The 19,066-nt window shown below is 42.9% G+C and overlaps 1 protein-coding gene and 1 long non-coding RNA gene across 7 annotated transcripts in view; one reads left to right on the plus strand and one right to left on the minus strand.

Moving 5' to 3' along the window:
* LOC141773870 (uncharacterized) overlaps positions 1 to 19,066 on the minus strand; it is a 143,462-nt gene that overhangs the window by 122,163 nt on the left and 2,233 nt on the right. The window lies entirely within an intron of this gene.
* Positions 1 to 19,066, plus strand: part of dlg5a (discs, large homolog 5a (Drosophila)) — a 59,985-nt gene that overhangs the window by 37,452 nt on the left and 3,467 nt on the right. The window contains exons 16-33 of one of the 6 annotated variants that reach the window (XM_074645973.1): positions 21 to 1,073; positions 2,052 to 2,172; positions 2,262 to 2,406; positions 3,666 to 3,799; positions 3,922 to 4,011; positions 6,120 to 6,288; positions 6,882 to 6,959; positions 9,081 to 9,243; positions 11,316 to 11,449; positions 12,120 to 12,284; positions 12,426 to 12,609; positions 13,910 to 14,058; positions 14,775 to 14,945; positions 16,331 to 16,521; positions 16,638 to 16,781; positions 17,302 to 17,429; positions 17,668 to 17,777; positions 18,204 to 18,248. In XM_074645973.1, the coding sequence (XP_074502074.1) occupies positions 21 to 1,073; positions 2,052 to 2,172; positions 2,262 to 2,406; positions 3,666 to 3,799; positions 3,922 to 4,011; positions 6,120 to 6,288; positions 6,882 to 6,959; positions 9,081 to 9,243; positions 11,316 to 11,449; positions 12,120 to 12,284; positions 12,426 to 12,609; positions 13,910 to 14,058; positions 14,775 to 14,945; positions 16,331 to 16,521; positions 16,638 to 16,781; positions 17,302 to 17,429; positions 17,668 to 17,777; positions 18,204 to 18,248 (3,374 nt within the window). The remainder of the gene's footprint in view (positions 1 to 20; positions 1,074 to 2,051; positions 2,173 to 2,261; positions 2,407 to 3,665; positions 3,800 to 3,921; positions 4,012 to 6,119; positions 6,289 to 6,881; positions 6,960 to 9,080; positions 9,244 to 11,315; positions 11,450 to 12,119; positions 12,285 to 12,425; positions 12,610 to 13,909; positions 14,059 to 14,774; positions 14,946 to 16,330; positions 16,522 to 16,637; positions 16,782 to 17,301; positions 17,430 to 17,667; positions 17,778 to 18,203; positions 18,249 to 19,066) is intronic. The other 5 variants (XM_074645974.1, XM_074645975.1, XM_074645976.1 and 2 more) reach the window with 5 other exon arrangements.

Consider the following 19,066-nt stretch of genomic DNA (forward strand, 5'->3'; position numbering starts at 1 on the left):
TTCATCTGTCCTCCCCGCAGTTCTTCCCTCACAGCACATCAGGCCAGAACATCTTCGAGAGTCTGCGCGAGTCATCAGAGAAGTCAAACGGGCGCATTCACCTGTCCGAGATTCACTCCCGGAACAGCCGCAACCTCAAACACAACAGCTCGACGCAGACCGACATCTTCTGCCCCGATGGCAGCAGCACCAGCACAAGTAGCATCTCCGGGGAGAGGAGGAAGGTCAGAGGTGAATCTGACGAGGTGTACGGCGACATCAGCAAGCCGTTCTCCACGGGTTCCCTCCACGCCACGAGCCTCCGGCCGGGCTCCGACTTGGGCACCGGCCGCTACGGGCCCAGTGCTTTCCAAGAGTGCTGTCCCTACACAAAGGCACCTTCCTCCTTGCCCTTTGACCCCGTCTCTGCCTCGGACTGCATCACAATGGAGACAACCCTGGAGAAGAAGCACAGCGGGGGCACGTGGCCCAAGATGATGGTGGGAGGTATGTCGGTTGCGCCAGATAACACCAGTCAAGTCACGGCAGCAGCCCAGCTCTCCATCTACAAATCGCCCAAGCAGAGGAAGTCCATCTTCGACCCGGACACTTTCAAACGCCCCGAAACGCCCTCCTCTAAGATGGAGTACATGGCGGCCAATCAGATCGCAGCAGTAGCCGCCGCCGTCGCAGCTTGCCACTCCCCGCAGCCTTCGAAGACAGAGTCCCTCTCCTCCTCATCCACCCCTACCCCAACCCCTCCCACCCCGCCCACGCGCAGTGACTCCTTCAAGTTCAAACACAAACATCAGAGCAGCTCCGCCTCCGACTGCACGATCACCTCAGACGGCAAGGGAGAGGCCGCCATCTCCATGGCAGCGGGAGAGAGCAGAGAGAGGAGCGAGCGAGAAAGAGATAGAAATGGAAACCACTATTTCCTGGACGGCAAGGTCCTGACCTCGAGGAAGTCATGTGACGAGGACATAGGCCGAACCAGGGGGGAGGAGCCAGAGGTGAAGAGGCCGCGCCCTAAATCTGCCCCCGCCCTACGACGTAGGATGACCCCCCAGACCATCACTCTCCCCTCCTTCCAAGTAAGTCCATTTAAAGCAGCAGTGGGTAGAAATGGAGCAAATATGATTTCAAAAAAAGTTAGTTTTATAATACGGTCACTATATCCTGACAGTAGTGCATGAGACAGGTAATCTGAAAAAAATCATGTGCCTCCGGTGGTCCTAATGGCATCTGCAAGATTTCACAGACTGGAAGAAAACAACCAATCAGAGCATGTCGAGATCAGTTGAGGAAATACCAAGCACCGCCCACCAGCCGGAGCAAACTTTCTAATTTTACAGCTAAACAGTACACTACAAAATGTTTCTGAAAATATTTGGGGTGAGAAATATGCATTACAGTAACAGAATATTGATTCATATTAAGTGCAGAAGTCTAGTTTTCTCTCAGAACACTTGAATTACAATATGCTGAAAGGTTATTATGGAATTTTTGCCCAATGATGCCAAAAACATTCTGCCTACCGAAGCTTTAACGCCTCAAAAATTGATCTCTTTATGTGGTGCTGGAAGTTTCCTTTGCGTGATCCCTGCACCAACTCAAGGCAGTTTGTTTAGAAGCTTCTCAAATAAAGAGATGAAGTGTTTGAATTCAAAATGAGACCAACAATTCAAATCATCCCAGTGGGCCAACGCATCCATTTTGTAATAGAATTTACAGCTCCGTCAGAGTTATGCCTCTGGGACTTGCCTCTTAGCCAGCGTGTCGGGAGTGATTGATGCTTCTGCACTCGTGCAGCTACCCAGAGCCCAGGAGCTGAGTCAGTGCCTGGGGCTCAGACAGCCATGCCTGGCTACCTCTTCAGGCCCTGAAGCACACGGGAGAACGCAGTGGGGATAAATGTTCATTTTACTGTAGTGGGGATGTTCACGCTGTCATTTTTCTCATATGGTACTTGTCTCCAGCAAAGGGTAGAGGATTTTCTCCCAAGACAAAGCGGTGTTTTTGTTACCCTGCAGGGAAAACGGTAACCGTTTTGTTTCTGTCATTCTTCACAGAGCTACTCTAACGACGAGCATTCACCAGAGCCCAGGGACATGCTGCGTTCCTCCCCCAGCCGCTCTCACAGGCACAGCGTCGGCTTCGTCCCCACAGTCTACAACGGCACCCTACCTCCTAGTGAGTTCCTCAAATGTTTACATAAACGCACGATTTCACCGTAATAACAGCCCCCCCCCCTCTCTAACATGGCGGTGTGTCTCTCTCAGATTCAGCCCACCGGGGTCTTGCTCCTTGCCCCGCCGTGACGGCCGTGATGAGGAACCCAGTGTACACGGTGCGCAGCCACCGCGTTCATACCAGCAACTGTCCATCTGTCGCCTCCCAGATATGTCACCAGCACACCCACACCAGGTTAACTCCTTTACACACTCACCGTTTCCTTCCCCCACTGTTTTAACCCTTTTCCACTCCACCCCTCTTATTCATTGACCCGTGTTTGTCCCTCTACAGGGGGTCTTTAGAGGGAGATAGCAGGTCAACAGTAGATGTCACATAGAAGTGGTGTACATCATCCTAAAGCTGGGAACCTGAAGATTAGATTTGAGATGCAGCTCAGCACTGTGTGTCAAGTTGTTCTAGTTATAAATCAGAAATAAATGAATAATTAAGTAAAATAAACTGTGAGAGTGTATAAGGGCTTAGAACATTATGATAGAAGTATAAGATGGCCACCCCATACTCTATTGTCTCATAAGTTGTTGCAGCCATTTTTGGGGTTGAAACCATTTGTTACACAGATTTGGTGCTAAATTTAACCATTTGTTTTTACCACTCGAGAATCGATAAAAATTATCAAAAATACCACATTAGGACACCAAGACCTTGAGGTACACCACAGAAAAACCCATGCTGAGATTTGGTATCAAAAACTATTGAAATTTGGAGATTTCTGCAAGAGTTGCAAGAGTCTCAGCTTTCCAGACATGCCCAATGTATGCAATTCCAAGACTGTTTAGGGACCCCGGTATGCAGAAACCATTTTTAGAATATGCCCCAAACTGCATGTGATTATCATAAAGTGGGCATGTCTGTAAAGGGGAGACTCGTGGGTACCCAGAGAACTCATTTTCATTCACATATCTTGAGGTCAGAGGTCAAGGAACCCCTTTTGAAAATGGCCATGCCAGTTTTTCCTCACCGAAATGTAGCCTAATTTCTGAGTGTTATTTAGCCTCCTTCCTGACATGCTTGCATGACATGGTTGGTACCAATGGATTCCTTAGGTTTTTCTAGTTTCATGTGATACCTAAACTCTAGCTCTAAAACTGAGCCTTGGCCGAGGGCGCCGACACACTCAAGGAGTGGAAGACGTTAAAACTGGTGGTTGATGTCAAAGGTTCAGTGTTTCTTTTTGGGCCCTGTTATGATGACTAATATTTCCTTATTAGCCTGTTTCCTAAAGGCAAAATCACATCATTAAATTTGGGTTTGGGTGGAAAAGATTTTCCTACTGTTTACTTAATATTGTGCAGTGATTTAGCTCAGCCCATCAATTTAATTAACTCTGAACTGTGAAATATCGTGCACGTTACAAATAATTGTATAAGCATTGTATGCATAATTATTATTTGAGCGTTTCCTAAGGTTTTTTTTTGTGTGTGTGTGTGAAGCCCACAACACCAGGGTCGTCTGAGCCTGGACCTGAGCCAGCAGAAGCGCACGAGCGACTACTCTGAATCATCATCGTCACGCAGCAGCAGAGCTTCACACGGTACAAACTCACTGCCCTCCAGCGCACGACTCGGTCAGTCTGACACTCACGCACGCACACGCACACACGTAAAGGTCACAGACTCGGTGCCCTTTCTGTTTTTGGATATTATATCACAGCATTCATTCCTGTGTCGTTTCATCTCTCTCTGTCAGGTTCTTCCAATAATGTCCAGTACCGCACAGAGAGGATCAAAATCCCTTCCACTCCCCGCTATCCCCGCTCCATGCTGGGGTCAGACAGAGGTACTGCACTCACTGCACTCATTATTACAAACCAAAACTTCACACTTCAGTATTAAAACACTTAAAAGCCTCTTAGATCAGACTGCACAGCAGCAGCTATAGGTCTAAGATCAACGGGCCTCATGCAAGAACCACTCGTACGAACAGATTCGTTCTTAAGTGGCTTGTATGAGTGATTTAGGAGAAAATGTCGCATTCACCAATTTTCTTTGAATTTTCTCTTCAAACACAATACACGAGTGGTCCTGACCTGTCGTAGGAGCCATGTGCAGTTAGTCTGCTGTTATCCAAACCTGAGTTTTTCACTAATTGATTGTATATTTCATTACAAATAATAATAAAAAAATAAAATCAATAAATAAAATCCTATATAAATTACACTTCATAATTATCTTGACATTATCCTGTTTGACTCTGCAATTCGAATTATAATATAATTCTTAGGGCTGTCAAAGTTAACGCGATGATAACGCCTTACCGCAAATTAGTTTTAACATCACTAATTTCTTTAACGCATTAATGCAACTTGCAATAATATATCAGATTTAAAGGTAGAGATACTGGCATCATGTGAAACTAGACTAAACCTCAGGAATTCATTGATACCAACCATATCATACCAGCTTGTCACAAAGGAGGTTAAATAACACTCCAAACTTGCGCTACATTTTGGCGAAGAAAAACTGTCATGGCCATTTTCAAAGGGTTCCCTTGACCTCTGACCTCAAGATATGAGAATAAAAAGGGTCTCTATGGGTACCCACGAGTCTCCCCTTTACAGACATGTCCACTTTATGATAATCACATGCAGTTTGGGACAAGTCATAGTCAAGTCAGCACACTGACACATTGACAGCTGCTGTTGCCCGTTGGGCTGCAGTTTGCCATGTTATGATTTGAGCGTATTTTTATGCTAAATGCAGTACCTGTGAGGGTTTATGGACAATATTTGTCGTTGTTTTGTGTTGTTAATTGATTTCCTGTAATAACTATATACATACATTCGCACAAAGGAAGCATATTTGCCCACTCCCATGTTGATAAGAGTGTGAAATACTTGACAAATCTCCATTTAAGGTACATTTTGAACAGATAAAAAATATCTGTTCTCATCATTAATTTAAATTGGCCATTGAGGCTATTGTATAACAGTACAATATCAGTATGAACATCTATATCTGCAAAATGACTCAAACAAATTGAAGGTTAATTTGTCTCCTGTATATACAATAATAAGATCAACGGGAAGTGTATCCAGGTACATCATGACTTACTTCCTTTGGACGCATTAGCACGTCAGGCTCTTGGAAGAGAGCGTGACGGATGAATGAGGCAGGACGTGTAGCATTATATTGTATCATTGTTGGCATTAATTATGCTAATTTACAATTCTTATGAACGCACGCTCATTTATGCACAGGTAGCATTCATCATATTTACGCGGGCCATTTACAGTTATCTGAAGTCAGTAGTTCCCTGAATCTGACGTTGCACACTCGTACGAGCCCACGGTACAAAAAACAGTAAGACAAGGTTAAGACAAGAATACAAAAACGGTCTTGCATGAGGCCTGTTGTCTTGTAAAGTTTTAAATTAAGGTTTCACTGCACTGACAGAAGAAAAAACTCAATTGTCATCCTCAAATGTGGAAATCTCATTAAAACACCTGAATTGGCCAGTTTAAGTGGTTTGTCAACAACCCTTCAGTTTCTTTAGCCTTTGTTTACCACCTCATTATGACACTTTTATGTGCTCTGCACAAGGTGGTAATGAGCACTCTGAGTGGTCAGACAGAAAAATAATGTTGAGGTGTAAATAGTCTCCAGGATATTGGGTTTCCAAGCTTCTTTAATTAAACGAAGCTTCCTTACGCATATATAGAACCCAAAAGCAACAAACTGCTGACAGGCAGCTCAGGTTGCCATATCCTTGTCAAAGGTGTTTACTGTTCTTTTATAAAAGCCCTATGTATCATAAAATGCTGTGAAGTTTGCAATTGTAATGTCAATGTGTATTCCAGACGTGTATCATCATGTGAGATGTCATCATAAACCGCACACTTCTGTTCTTATTCTGTCCCTTTCTGCACCTCCCCCCCTTAAATCCAGGCTCCCTCTCGCACTCCGAGTGTAGCAGTCCCAGTCTCATCACACCTCCGCAGTCGCCACTCAATCTGGAGACTTCCTCGTTTGCCAGCAGCCAATCACAAGGCTCCATTTCCACGTTACCTCGCATCTCAGTCAGTCCTGTGCAAATAGGGGAGCGCAGGAAAGACAGGTATGATGGAAACAAGTGATCACTGATAATTATAAAAGAAAACAAATAACTAATCTAGTTGGGTGACTGAAGCATGTGCATTGGCAAATTGGAAGTTGTCTATCCCAGATGACCTGTTCAGAATATTAATCAGATGATTGTTATTTGATGAGTGCGCCCGTTATTATAGGAGTGGGATGCTGAGAGAATGGCTCTACAAATGGTGTAGATGTCGGGTGAATGATGGAGAGTATGATTATAAGGATCACTTCAGAAGCGGGTAGGATACGGCACACGTCTGCCCTTAGGGATCCTCTTAGGCTATTTCAAAAGGCGTTGCCAGGCAACCGGTCTTTCCTGGTCAGAGCTGTGCAATCCCTCATTGAAATTCAGATTGAAATCCTAATAAAAACTCTTAATAATTTTGTGGAAGCCTCTTGCCGTTTCCAAAAAAAGAAGCAGTGATCTGCCGCTATGATTTTATTCTTTCCTCCAACATTTCTGTATCGCCGTCACCTCTCAGTCTTTTACACTGTTACTGTCTCTGTATGATATCTGTCCTCCATTCTGCTCTTTATCTTCCTCCCCGCCTCTCTGTAACCTCCCGCTTCCAGATCTCTTTACCGTAACAGATCTTTTCTGAGGATTCCTCTGGCTGCAAGGCCGAGGTTCTCCTCTCTCAGGAGCCTCAGGTTCGTTCTCGCTCACAGTGTTTCAAAACAAGGGAATGCCCTTTCCCCCACCCTCCCCCCTCAAGTTCACGTTGTTCATATGCTTCAGTGCAGTTGGGTAGATCAGTGGTTTCCAACCTGGGCGCCAAAAATCACAGGGGGTGTGCCAGGATTTGTCAGCTCTGAAGATATCAAAATTAGATTTGCACATTTATAATTGAAATCATAATAACACACTTACTGGATAATTTATACAAAAGTGTGTCTATAAAACTATTTAAAACTATTTATTTTTTTGCTACTTAGAAGGCCACATTCTGTTTAAATCCAGTATTTGTGCAGAGTTGCAAATAAAGATCAGGCTACACTAATATTATTAGTACTAAATTATTTTGTAGAATCAGATTCCAGTGGTGGCTCTGTAGTTTTTTTTTGTGACTTGTGTTATCCAAACATTTCCAATAACTTGTTGCACGTTGTAAAGTCAAAATGTATCAGAAAAGATAGATGTAATCATTTAAAAAATTCACAATTTGTTTTTTCTAACGATATATTCTGCTTCAATTCATATTTGTTGGCGTTTAGCCTTTCAAAAGCAACATTTTCAAAAACCTATTTTCACTCCCGCTTGCCACACACAAAGGGAGGCCTGTACCTGTATTAACGGGGCGGCCTAGCACTATCTAACAAATATTACATTACATTTATTTAACCACAATAACACAAAATCTATAGTATCTATTAATCTATTATAGTAAACAAAAGATCATATTATGTATTTGCATTAGCTTGGTGAATCCATCAAGATGTCATCACTTTATTTATGTTGACGAAACTGACGAGTTATATTCGTTAAAGAAAGTTGACTCATTTAAACCTGCAGTAGGCAACATGTTTTTGACATTATTGGGCAAAAATCCCATAATAACCTTTCAGCATATTGTAATTCAAGTGTTCTGAGAGAAAACTAGACTTCTGCGCTTCCTCGTGGCTCTGTTTTCAGGCTAGGAGCACCGGAGGACACAGTGGCACATATGTTTTTCGGATAACCTGTCTCATGCACTACTGTTACAATATGTAATCATATTTGCTCCAACCCGCCTTCTTCAGCTTTAATACACTGAATCATCTTATTCAAATGGAGGATTTTGTACGAGGGGGCTCAGCTTTTCTCAGATACTAGTAGGGGGGCTTCAAGGAAAATAGGTTGGGAACCACTGTGGTAGATAATATAGAGGAGCAGAATAGTCTTGTGCAGTTTATATGCACTATATGGAATGCAAAATGGAGAATTGAGACTTTTTTTTCACCCTCCACAAGAGTGCGGTTTAATTTTTAGATTTCGAGTTCTTTGCATGCCTCTATATTAGTGCCTTAGGAAACCAAAAAAAATAGACCCGATTAGGTTCACTTGCTGAACTTCAAAGCTTCAGCGTTTTGTTTATATGTCTGCACTTGTCTCCCTCCATGTCGGAAAAATCTCAGATATTGCATGCGGTGTCCATGCCCCATGACGACGACATGGTCAACATGCATGTTTGTATTCTGGCTTTAAGCCAAGTCACCTTTCCAGCCCGCAGTATGGATGTTATGCAATGGTATTATTTTGCAGCCTCGAGTCTCTGGGTCATGGTTTTGTTTGTACGCCACCACTCTGTTTACCCCCGTCTCTGGCTGCCAATCCATTCCTCTTCATGGAATTGTATGCCATGTCCAAAAGCCAACTTGTTATGAAGACACGAAACACACAAGTTCATGCAAATCTCCTTCATGTGAGGGGATTTCACTTGCCTGTGCTTTTTTATGATGTTGCACACAGCGCCTGTGTTCTCTAAACCTGTCCAGGTTCTTCTGGAAGCCAGGCGTAAAGATCAATTTACAGGCCTGGAGGGAAATGTAGAGCTCGGGCTCAAACATTCTTCAAACACAAATCAGTCTTTATGTCTCTATTGATAGTGTTTATAATTGGACCAGATATGAGTTTGTATTGAGCTAAAGCCTAGGTAGCAAGCAACTCTCCAGAGCTGTAAATAAGTTGGTCGGTCCAGTTGTGACGTTACCCTCTCAGCGTGCTCCTCCGTGCCATGTAACTGCTTTTCTGGGCTGCTATTCATTTATGCACTTTCTTCTTTCCCCCACCAGGCCATACTTGGAGGAACCCCGCAATGTCATTGTGCACAAAGGCGCGGAGCCTCTGGGCATCTCCATTGTCAGCGGGGAGAACGGAGGGATCTTTGTCTCCAAAGTCACTGGAGGTAGCATCGCCCACCAAGCAGGGTTGGAGTACGGAGACCAATTACTGGAGGTATGAACAACCTACTGTATGTCGAAAAGGTTGCAGTCTCAAGCAGCATAACTAAAGAATGCATTGTCAGATGCCTGTCAAGGAGCACAACAATACAGGTATGGAGGACGGAACCTGCCAAAATAAAAAATAAATAAATAAATGACTTGATAAATAAATAAATAAATATGCCATTAAGTGTACCAAAAATAATATTAGAAATAAATGTAAGCATTAATTAATTGATAAAATGTGACATGCATTGATATTTCTGTTTTAAATTGCTTCTTTATTTATTTACCTTTTGGTCTTGCATTCTCAGACCGGTACAGGTGTGCAGTTCAGAGAAAAGAATGCAGAAACAAATAAGTTTGGTGAAATGAATAGGGGGGAAATACAAAGAGAAAATCACGCAGAAATAATTTGAAAAAATAAAAATATTATAATATAAATAATAAATAAATACATTTCATAGTTAAAAAAATAAATAAATAAAGGAGAAAATTAAATAGAAGAGTATACAAATTGGGGAATTAATACAAAGGTAAATAAATAAAGAAGCAAATTAAAACAGAAATATCAATTTAAATCACATTTTATTAATTAATTAATGCCTACATTTATCTTTAATATTATATTTGGTTCATTTAATGGCTTATTTATTTATTGAGTTGTTTATTTATTTTGTCAGGATTCGTCCTCCATGTACACGAGCAGTCTAATACTGATACTACTAATGTGTGTTTGCTTCAATGGCTCAGTCATTTTGCTGCCTTCCACACATTTCTTCCGTATGGCTTCACTTCCTGGAAGACTGTATTCATTAGCGTTGTCACAGTTCCCAGTATTTTAATACTTGCTGAAATGCATTTGCCGAAGGTGTTTTCACTTCATATAAAATGGATGCGCAAGCTGAAATTCAACTGCAGTGTCACATCAACAGGACATAATACTGTACCGCTCTTGTGGATGCTACACTGTTTGAGTAGTTAAAAGAAAAACGAGTAGGAATGTTTTTGAAGTAAGTGAATTTATCCTACCAAAACTTTGCTGAGGCTTACAGTAGTTGCTGGTTATCTAGTTTTGATGTGGTTCACTATCACATGAGGTAGTGGACCCTCTGGCAGCGCTAATGCCCGTCACTGCCACTTAAGTAAGCTAGCCATGATCTAAGTGGCCAAGTCCAGAAACTACAGTATGTGCACTTTTCACATTTTTACAACGATCCAAGAACATGAAAGAGTGTAAATTCATTACATATCATTTTTTTAAACATATTTGTTTAACATTTAGGGGGGGATGTATTGGCAGAAATGGAATATAATATTAATAAGTATGTTTTCTTTAGTGTATAATCACATGAAAATCTAGAATAGTTGTGTTTTTGGTACCTCAGAATGAGCCGCTTATACCGTATCTACATAGAGAGCGGGTCCTCTTCACAGAGCCGGCCACCATGTTTCTACAGTAGCCCAGAACGGACAAACAAAACACTGGCTCTAGATGGTTCTCATAGTTCTCTTTCACGCTTGGCACACGGGAGAAGTTTAAGTTGGTTGCAATCTGCAACCTCACCGCTAGATGTTGCCAGATTGCCACACTGCACCTTTAAGTAAGGCATTAATAGAAATTAAGACTCTTGATTATTTTTCCCCTTATTAATAATTAAAAGTCAAAGAGATTAAATGAAGACAGATGTTCACCTCAGTGGTGGCAAGATGACATCCTCTTGATCTGTAACTCTGTTCAATATAATCATGATGTGTTGTGAATGACTGAGGTGCATCATGTAGATAAAAAAAATAAATCATAAATAACCACAACTAAGCAAGATTGCATCTGAATTGCAAGTAGGACTACAGATGTTACAAAGCAAATAATGGCTACCTGGCCTTTTTACAGAACATTGAGTATGTACTCTTTTTAAGGTTTTATAAATGGGTGTTCTCATGGGTATCTTCTCCACCAAGTCCTACTAATGACTTAAAACCCTTAATAGACTGAGCACATGCTGTGTTCATATATCTCTGTTCTTTTACTAACTCCCGTCTCTCCTAAAACCCTCACTAATCACACTGTTCTTTCTCCATTAGTATAATGGCATCAACTTGCGGAACGCCACGGAGCAGCAAGCTCGCCTCATCATCGGCCAGCAGTGTGACACCATCACCATTATGGCCCAGTACAACCCACACATGTACCAGCTGGGCAACCACTCTCGCTCCAGGTAACAAGATGTTTCTTGTAGAGTTGTGTGTAGGTGTTCAGTGCGGGGTTAGCCCCAGGTGTGCTGCTCGGCCGATTCTTGAATCAGTTCCAGTAAGTGTTTCAGTTTAAGAATGACAAGGATATTTATATTGTTTTTATGCGGCCAGGTGTTCTCTAAATGCATTTGTAGTTTGTTTGTTTTTTTGCAGTGAGGCCATAGGATACATTTTCATTGCATTCACACTTCTTTTTTTTTAGCTGAATGAACATAAAGGATTCTCTGAGACAGCAGTTGTTCGCCCAGGTGCCAAGTACAAAGATGTAATTAACTATGAAGTTGTTCATCTTTAAATATTCACAATATACACAATGGAGTCCAACCAATACTAGAATTCGGAGTCAGATATTAATATTTGAGAATTAAAAAAATGTCAGTTTCTATTGGCTGATATTCTTCTTTATATTCAAACACATAATATGAGAACTGAGAAGCTAAGAATTTTTAAAGATTTTTTTTGTTATTTGGTTATTGTGACCAACATACAGTATGTACATAGACGTTTTACAGTATAAAATAAATAAATCTGTCAGTGCTCTCTGGTGGACAAAGCATGTAATGGCCACATGGTTTTTGTTTGACTTCTACTTTACAAAACGTTCCTATTTTTGACCTTTTTCTATCGTTGCAGCTCCCGTCTGGAGCCAGTCAGCACTCAGTTGACTCCCCAGGGGAGCGGAGCCGCCACCCCCGACAATCACTCCACCATCGACACACTCAGCGAACAGGACGAGGGCACGCTCACTCCTTCCTCCAAGCAGACCACACCCACTACCAGTCCCCACAATTTCATCAGGTAAACCGCTACACAAACATTAATAAAAGGACAAAACAACCCCACCATAATAATAATATGTTGGGCGTGAGAGAAATACTTGCTCCATGTTACATCCTCACACTTCCATAACTCTCTAACTGACCACTTGTTGTCCTCTAGAATGCCATCTGAGGGCAGCAGGAAGGCGGGCGAGCCGCGGTTTGTGACGGTGCGCAGGCCTGGGGTGGAGGTGGGAGTCACTCTCTGCGGAGGCAACCTACGGGGCGTCTACATAGAGAGCCTGGATGAGGACAGTCCTGCCAGAGGCCCTGATGGACTGCTTCCTGGGGACCTCATTCAGGAGGTGTGGACCCGTGCACCTCTGCTTTCACTTTAAAACACACATGCATAGACACACAACCTGTTGCCCAGGAATTTCATAATGCAAGTAACACTGGTGGACTCAATTTGTGTCCCCATGTTCGAATAAATCACAGCAAGAGTGCCCTCTTGGATGCCCCTATGGTAGATAAAACATGACAAAGTGCCCCCTAGGGTGCCCTTCCAATGGAGAAAGCATGATAAAGTGCTCCCTAGGGTGCCCTTCCAGTAGAGAAAACGTGATGAAATGCACTCTAGGGTGCCCTTCCAGTAGAGAAAACATGATAACGTGCTCCCTAGGGTGCCCTTCCAGTGGAGAAAGCATGATAAAGTGCTCCCTAGGGTGCCCTTCCAGTAGAGAAAACATGATAACGTGCTCCCTAGGGTGCCCTTCCAGTAGAGAAAGCATGATGAAATGCCCTCTAGGGTGCCCTTCCAGTAGAGAAAACATGATGAAATGCCCTCTAGGGTGCCCTTCCAGTAGAGAAAACATGATGAAGTGCCCTCTAGGGTGCCCTTCCAGTAGAGAAAACGTGGCACCTCAGCAACTTACCAATATACAGTACTGTGCAAAACATGATGTTTCGTGTATTTTTTGTTCGTCATATTTACAATAACTTGAGTACATGAAGTATTTTTATTCAGTCAGATGTGTAACTGGAGAGACAGATCTTTTTTAAGTGGGAGTTTTATTCAATTTCACAAAATTGCTGTGGATTTTCAGCAAAGAGTTGTAGGTGTAATATCAGTAATTTGAAGTGATCTCAAAGCTAAACTCTTATAATAAGACGTTGCAGAGCTTTGTGTGCTTTCGTTACTTTAGAATCGAGCACTGCCAGAAGGCGCTGGCATTTCTTTTTTTCCCCCGCCCGTCATTGTTCCTCATTGATCTTCTCCTTGCTCGACGCCGGCGATCCATCCAGAGCGCCGCAAACTCATAACAGATAATTTGTGGCATGCTCCCACTTAGCTCTCTGCCACAAAGGGCCTGCTATCTGAATTGCCATGCAGCTCTATCATCAGGGCCGCACAGCTTTCAGTCCGTCCTTCAATCTCCCATCTTGTTTGTTTTCTTCCCCCCATACGTGGCACGAATCAATACTGCGACACTTTAATACAGCTGAAAGCTTGGAGGGGCATGTAGCTGTTTACTAGTGGACCTGTCACAGGCGCGGCAAATGAATAAACAGATGAGTGTAAACACTCTGCTCTTCAACCCGAGTTTGTCTTATTTGTCATTGTGAAGTTTCCCTTTTTACCACTCATCACCTCTTGTCTTTCAGTACAACTCGGTGAATATGAAGAATAAGACGGCAGAAGAGGTGTACGTGGAGATGCTGAAGCCCGCAGAGACGGTCACGTTCAAGGTGCAGCATCGGCCAGATGACTTCAGCACGCTCAAAGATGTTCCAGGAGATGGCTTTTATATTAGGTACGTGCATATATACGCATGCACACAAATCATTGTCGTGCGTTTATGCATAACCACCCTGTATAAGGACCACACTTATTTCCCTCAAGCAGCCTCATCTCTATCCATGCCGCTATATATAGAACCACCACTGGAGCGCCCCTCGGACAAAGCTGGAATCTTTCTCATCTAAACCAATTATGTCCCAGATCCACCGTGTGACTGCAGTGCTGCTAATCACACCACAAATTTAGGTTATCTAAATCTATCTACTCGCTGCGCACCAGACCCAACACTTCATCCGTTTTAGTTGCTCAGTGTTTTCCAGGCCATTAGAAAACGCACTGTACATGAGTGGAAAATGAAGCTCTGTAATAGTCACGTTTTTATTGTTGGGAGTCCGTCGCCTCAGCTGCCGCAGTCACTTGTCATATAGGCAAGTGGGCTTGTGATGTCATCCGCATTAAATACACTACAGCCCGCCTGGCTGTCGCTGATAGGCTGCCTGGGGATGACTTACAAGGCTCCCAACAAGAGGCAAGCAAACCTATACTATAGATACACTTTCTCTACACTTCTTTTCTCACCCTCCTTCTTGATCTTGTTCTCTTCACACCTCTGTTGTCTGATACCTCACCTGCTCTCTCACTTCATCAACTTAATGCTCCTCCGCTCCCTCGCTCTGCCCTGCACTCCATAACACCCCCCCATCCGTCTTCGTCTCTCCCTCTCACCAGAGCACTTTACGACCGGGCGGGGGAGGCCGAGGGGGACCTCAGCTTCAAGAAGGACGACATCCTGTACGTGGATGAGTCTTTACCAAAGGGCAGCTTCGGGACATGGATGGCCTGGCAGCTAGATGAGAACGCACAGCAGATCCAGAGGGGGCAGATCCCCAGCAAGTACATGTGGGTGGAGAACTCAATGCACGCTTAACACACACACGCACGCACGCACACACGCACACACAAACACACACACACACACACACACACACACACACACACACACACACACACACACACACACACACACACACACACACGCACACGCACACGCACGCACACATACATTTTTGAGCCAGAGGAGAGTTTGTAACAGCTGTGACAACAAGCTGTGCCATACTGCTGCAATGTAGGAATCATATGTAATGTCACTTCTCTTCCATATGTTTCGAACTGTCCTTTTGCACTCACGGCAAGGTCGTGTCCTCTTATCGTGCATCTCTGCAGACATACATTGATGTTACTTATGTTATGTTATGTTATGATGTTAATTTCTTTGATGTTTTTGTACTTATAGTAAAACATAAAGGGCCAGTAACAATACATTCTAAACAAATGCTATAATCAATAAATATGTATTATTTTTAGGGCTGTCAAAGTTAACGCGATAATAACGCAAATTCGTTTTAACGCCACTAATTTCTTTAATGCATTAACGCAACTTGCGATTTTTAGGTTGTAGTGGACTCAGTTTTAAAGCTAGAGTGAAGATACTGGTATCATGTGAAACTAGAAAAACCTAATGAATCCATTGGTACCAACCATGTCATACATTTTGGCGAGCAAGAAATGGCTTGGCCATTTTCAAAGGGGTCCCTTGACCTCTGACCTCCAGATATGTGAATGTAAATGAGTTCTATGGGTACCCACGAGTCTCCCCTTTACAGACATGTCCACTTTAGGATAATCACATGCAGTTTGGGGCAAGTCATAGTCAAGTCAGCACACTGACACACTGACAGCTGTTGTTGTCTGTTGGGCTGCAGTTTGCCATGTTATGATTTGAGCATATTTTCTATGCTAAATGCAGTACCTGTGAGGGTTTCTGGGCAATATCTGTCATTGTTTTGTGTTGTTAACTGATTTCCAATAATAAATATATACATACATTTTCATAAAGCAAGCAAATTTGCTCACTCTCATGTTGGTTAGAGTATTAAATACTTGAAAAATCTCCCTTTAAGGTACATTTTGAACACATAAAAAATGTGTGATTGATTTGTGATTAAATATTGGCAGCTCCAATTATTTTATCCAACCAACCATGACTCTCAGAACTACATGCCTAACCTAAACCTGTGCTCTAACCTTAGTGCTACAAATTGTCTCTTGATATCTTTAAAACAATCCTCACAAGTGAAAATGTTATGTTTTTAGAAATCTTCTCGGGCTTAAATGTCCCTAAAACAGAAAACACGAGCCCTTCTTTGCACACACAGCCTTTTTATGTGTGGATCCTCCTCAAATAAATCTGTGTTTATGTGTGTGTGTGTGTGTTTGTGGTGTAGGATGGACCAAGAGTTTTACCGCAGACACAGCGTGACCGAAATGAAGGAAGACTCCAGTAAGACTCTCTCCGCAGCCGCCCGCAGATCGTTCTTCAGGAGGAAACAGAAACACAAACGCAGCAGCTCCAAAGACAGCAAAGAGATGGTGGCTCTGGACGCCATCAGCACCGACTCCATCCCCTTCCTCGACGGTGAGAAGAAACTTTTAGATGATTTTGAATAAAAATAGCAGGAAGCATCAAAATGGCACCGTGTAAATCCTTGCAGAAAAAGGATATTTTAATGATCTGCGCGTTCCTTGTGTCAGACTGTGTGAGCCTGGCATACCAGCGGGTCCAGAAGGTGGAGTGCTCCTCTCCCCGACCGGTACTCATCCTTGGGCCGCTCACCGACGCCGTCAAGGAGATGCTGGTCAAAGAGTCTCCCGGGAAGTTCTGCAGATGTGTACTGGGTGAGTTCACCTGATCCAGATGTTTGTTGGGAATAAATAGTGCATCTACATTCTTAATATCTGTTGGATATTTCTGCATTTTAAAGGGATATTTTGAAGTGGGGTTGTATGAGGTACTTATCCATAGTCAGTGTATTACCTACAGTAGATGACGGTCGGCACGCCTCCAGCATGGAGAAGCAGACAGGTGGTACCGCAGAGGAGCAAAGCAATGTAATGATTCCGTGCGGTAACTCCTGTCTGCTTCTCCAAACTGGGGGCGTGCCGACCGTCATCTACTGTAGGTAATACAATGACTAGAGATAAGTACCTCATACAACCCCACTCCAAAACACCTAAAACTATCCCCTTAAGTCAGACTTTCGGGTTGAAGAAATGGGACGGTTGGTTTGTACAGTAGTTAGGAGAAATGTAATTTGCATTATATGATTTGTTTAAACCAAAACTTTGAGGAATATCCTTGCTTTGACATACCGGCAGTTTTCTTTACTCTTTCACTCTCTTTCTGTCACGTCTGCAGAGGTGATGAAGGCATCCCAGCAAGCCATTGAGCGGGGCGTCAAAGACTGCCTCTTCATCGACTACAAGCGCAGGAGTGGCCATTTTGACGTGACCACTGTTGCTTCTATAAAGGAAATAACAGATAAGGTATTTTAGCCAGCGCTTTTCTTTTCTAATCAGATTTTATCAGGAAAGATAAAGTGGCTCCAATTTGTCTTTTTAATCTCTGCTCAAGATCAGCTATCGCTATCGCAGCGCTTTATTCTCAGATGGCGACGAACGAAAAGCAAGATTCCTGCTATAAATAGAACGTGTCAGTTGATGTCAAGCCTTTTGAAACTGTGTGTTGAAGTAGTTATTTCTTCTTCCTTTTTTTTGGAAACAGGGCTGTCACTGTTTGCTCGACATTGCCCCGCACGCCATCGAAAGGCTCCACAGCGTTCACATTTATCCAATTGTCGTCTTCGTCCGCTACAAAAACGCAAAGCAGATCAAGTAAGTAGCATTTCTTTGAACCACATACGCTGTCCTGGTACGGTGGCATCCCCGCCCTGTGTGTGTGTGTGTGTGTGTGTGTGCGTGCGTGCGTGTGTGTGCGTGCGTGTGTGCGGATGATGGACGGATGGATGGAGCAGGATAAGCCTTCACACGCTCCATCCCACCATGGAGCGCTTTGGCGCATCTGTCAAAGCGCTCCATCCCAATCACAAACTCTTGCCTAATCCCGAACAGCTGTTCTTTCTTTTCAAAATCAAGTCTCTCAGTGCAAGTGCTCTCTCCCTTCTTCACTTCCTATTTGTTAATTGTTATAAAATGTTTTGCCAGGATTCATCAGACATTGTTGTCACATATTTAAAATAAGTACTTCAACACCTGATAAATAAATAGACATAGTTTGCCTAATTTGTGACTGATTTTCAGAAAAGATTTCTCTCCCAAGACCCTCACTGCCGAAATAAGTAACAGGTGAATTCTAAATTGAGCATGTACTTTTATAGTTAAGTATCTGATTGATTATAAGCTTAGTTAGACACAATCAAAATATTGGAGTGGGGTCTGTCTGCGGACTGCAAGAGAGGAGCATATTAACGTGAAGGGGGCATAACTTGAAGTTGCAGCTGCGGCTAGCTTATTCCACCATGCTTTCATGCTACACTGGTTCCAGAAAATGAGCCGGACAAAGTTGTCACTCATCTGGCGAAATGTGCTTTCCTATGCTGTGATAAGAGTGTGAGGATGAAGCATTAAGTTGTTATATTTCTACTCATTTAGCGGCTGGCTAGTTAGTTAGCAAGCACTCTACTTCCACCATGCCTCTCCTTTTGAGCTTTAATGGCGGTTGGCAAATCATCTTACGGTCTTACCGCCACCTACTGCACTGGAGTGTGGAGCAGTACATTGGCGGGAAAAAACCCCAAACTAAATTCTCTATATTATTCCTGTTACTCAAGTAATTAATTAGAAGATTGCATGCTTTTCATGATGTCTTTCCGGGCAGATTCCCCAATGTAATATTGTGTTTTCCATCAATTAGTCCTCATATTAATTCATCATCATACCTTGAATTTTCATTCATCATCATACCTGTTGCAATCTATCAGTACATGTTTGACAGATTCCAGTTCATTACAGTGTGTGCATAGTCCAGTAGGGTGCTTGCCTGTTGCACATAAATAGAGTAAAATATTATTATAATAATAATGATTTGATGAGCAATTACCATCGCTGCACATAGAGTAAATTTGTTTTTATAAAAAAATAATGATCTGAATAAAAATTATAAC

The sequence above is a fragment of the Sebastes fasciatus genome, chromosome 9 (assembly GCF_043250625.1).
Source record: "Sebastes fasciatus isolate fSebFas1 chromosome 9, fSebFas1.pri, whole genome shotgun sequence".
NCBI lineage: Eukaryota > Metazoa > Chordata > Actinopteri > Perciformes > Sebastidae > Sebastes > Sebastes fasciatus.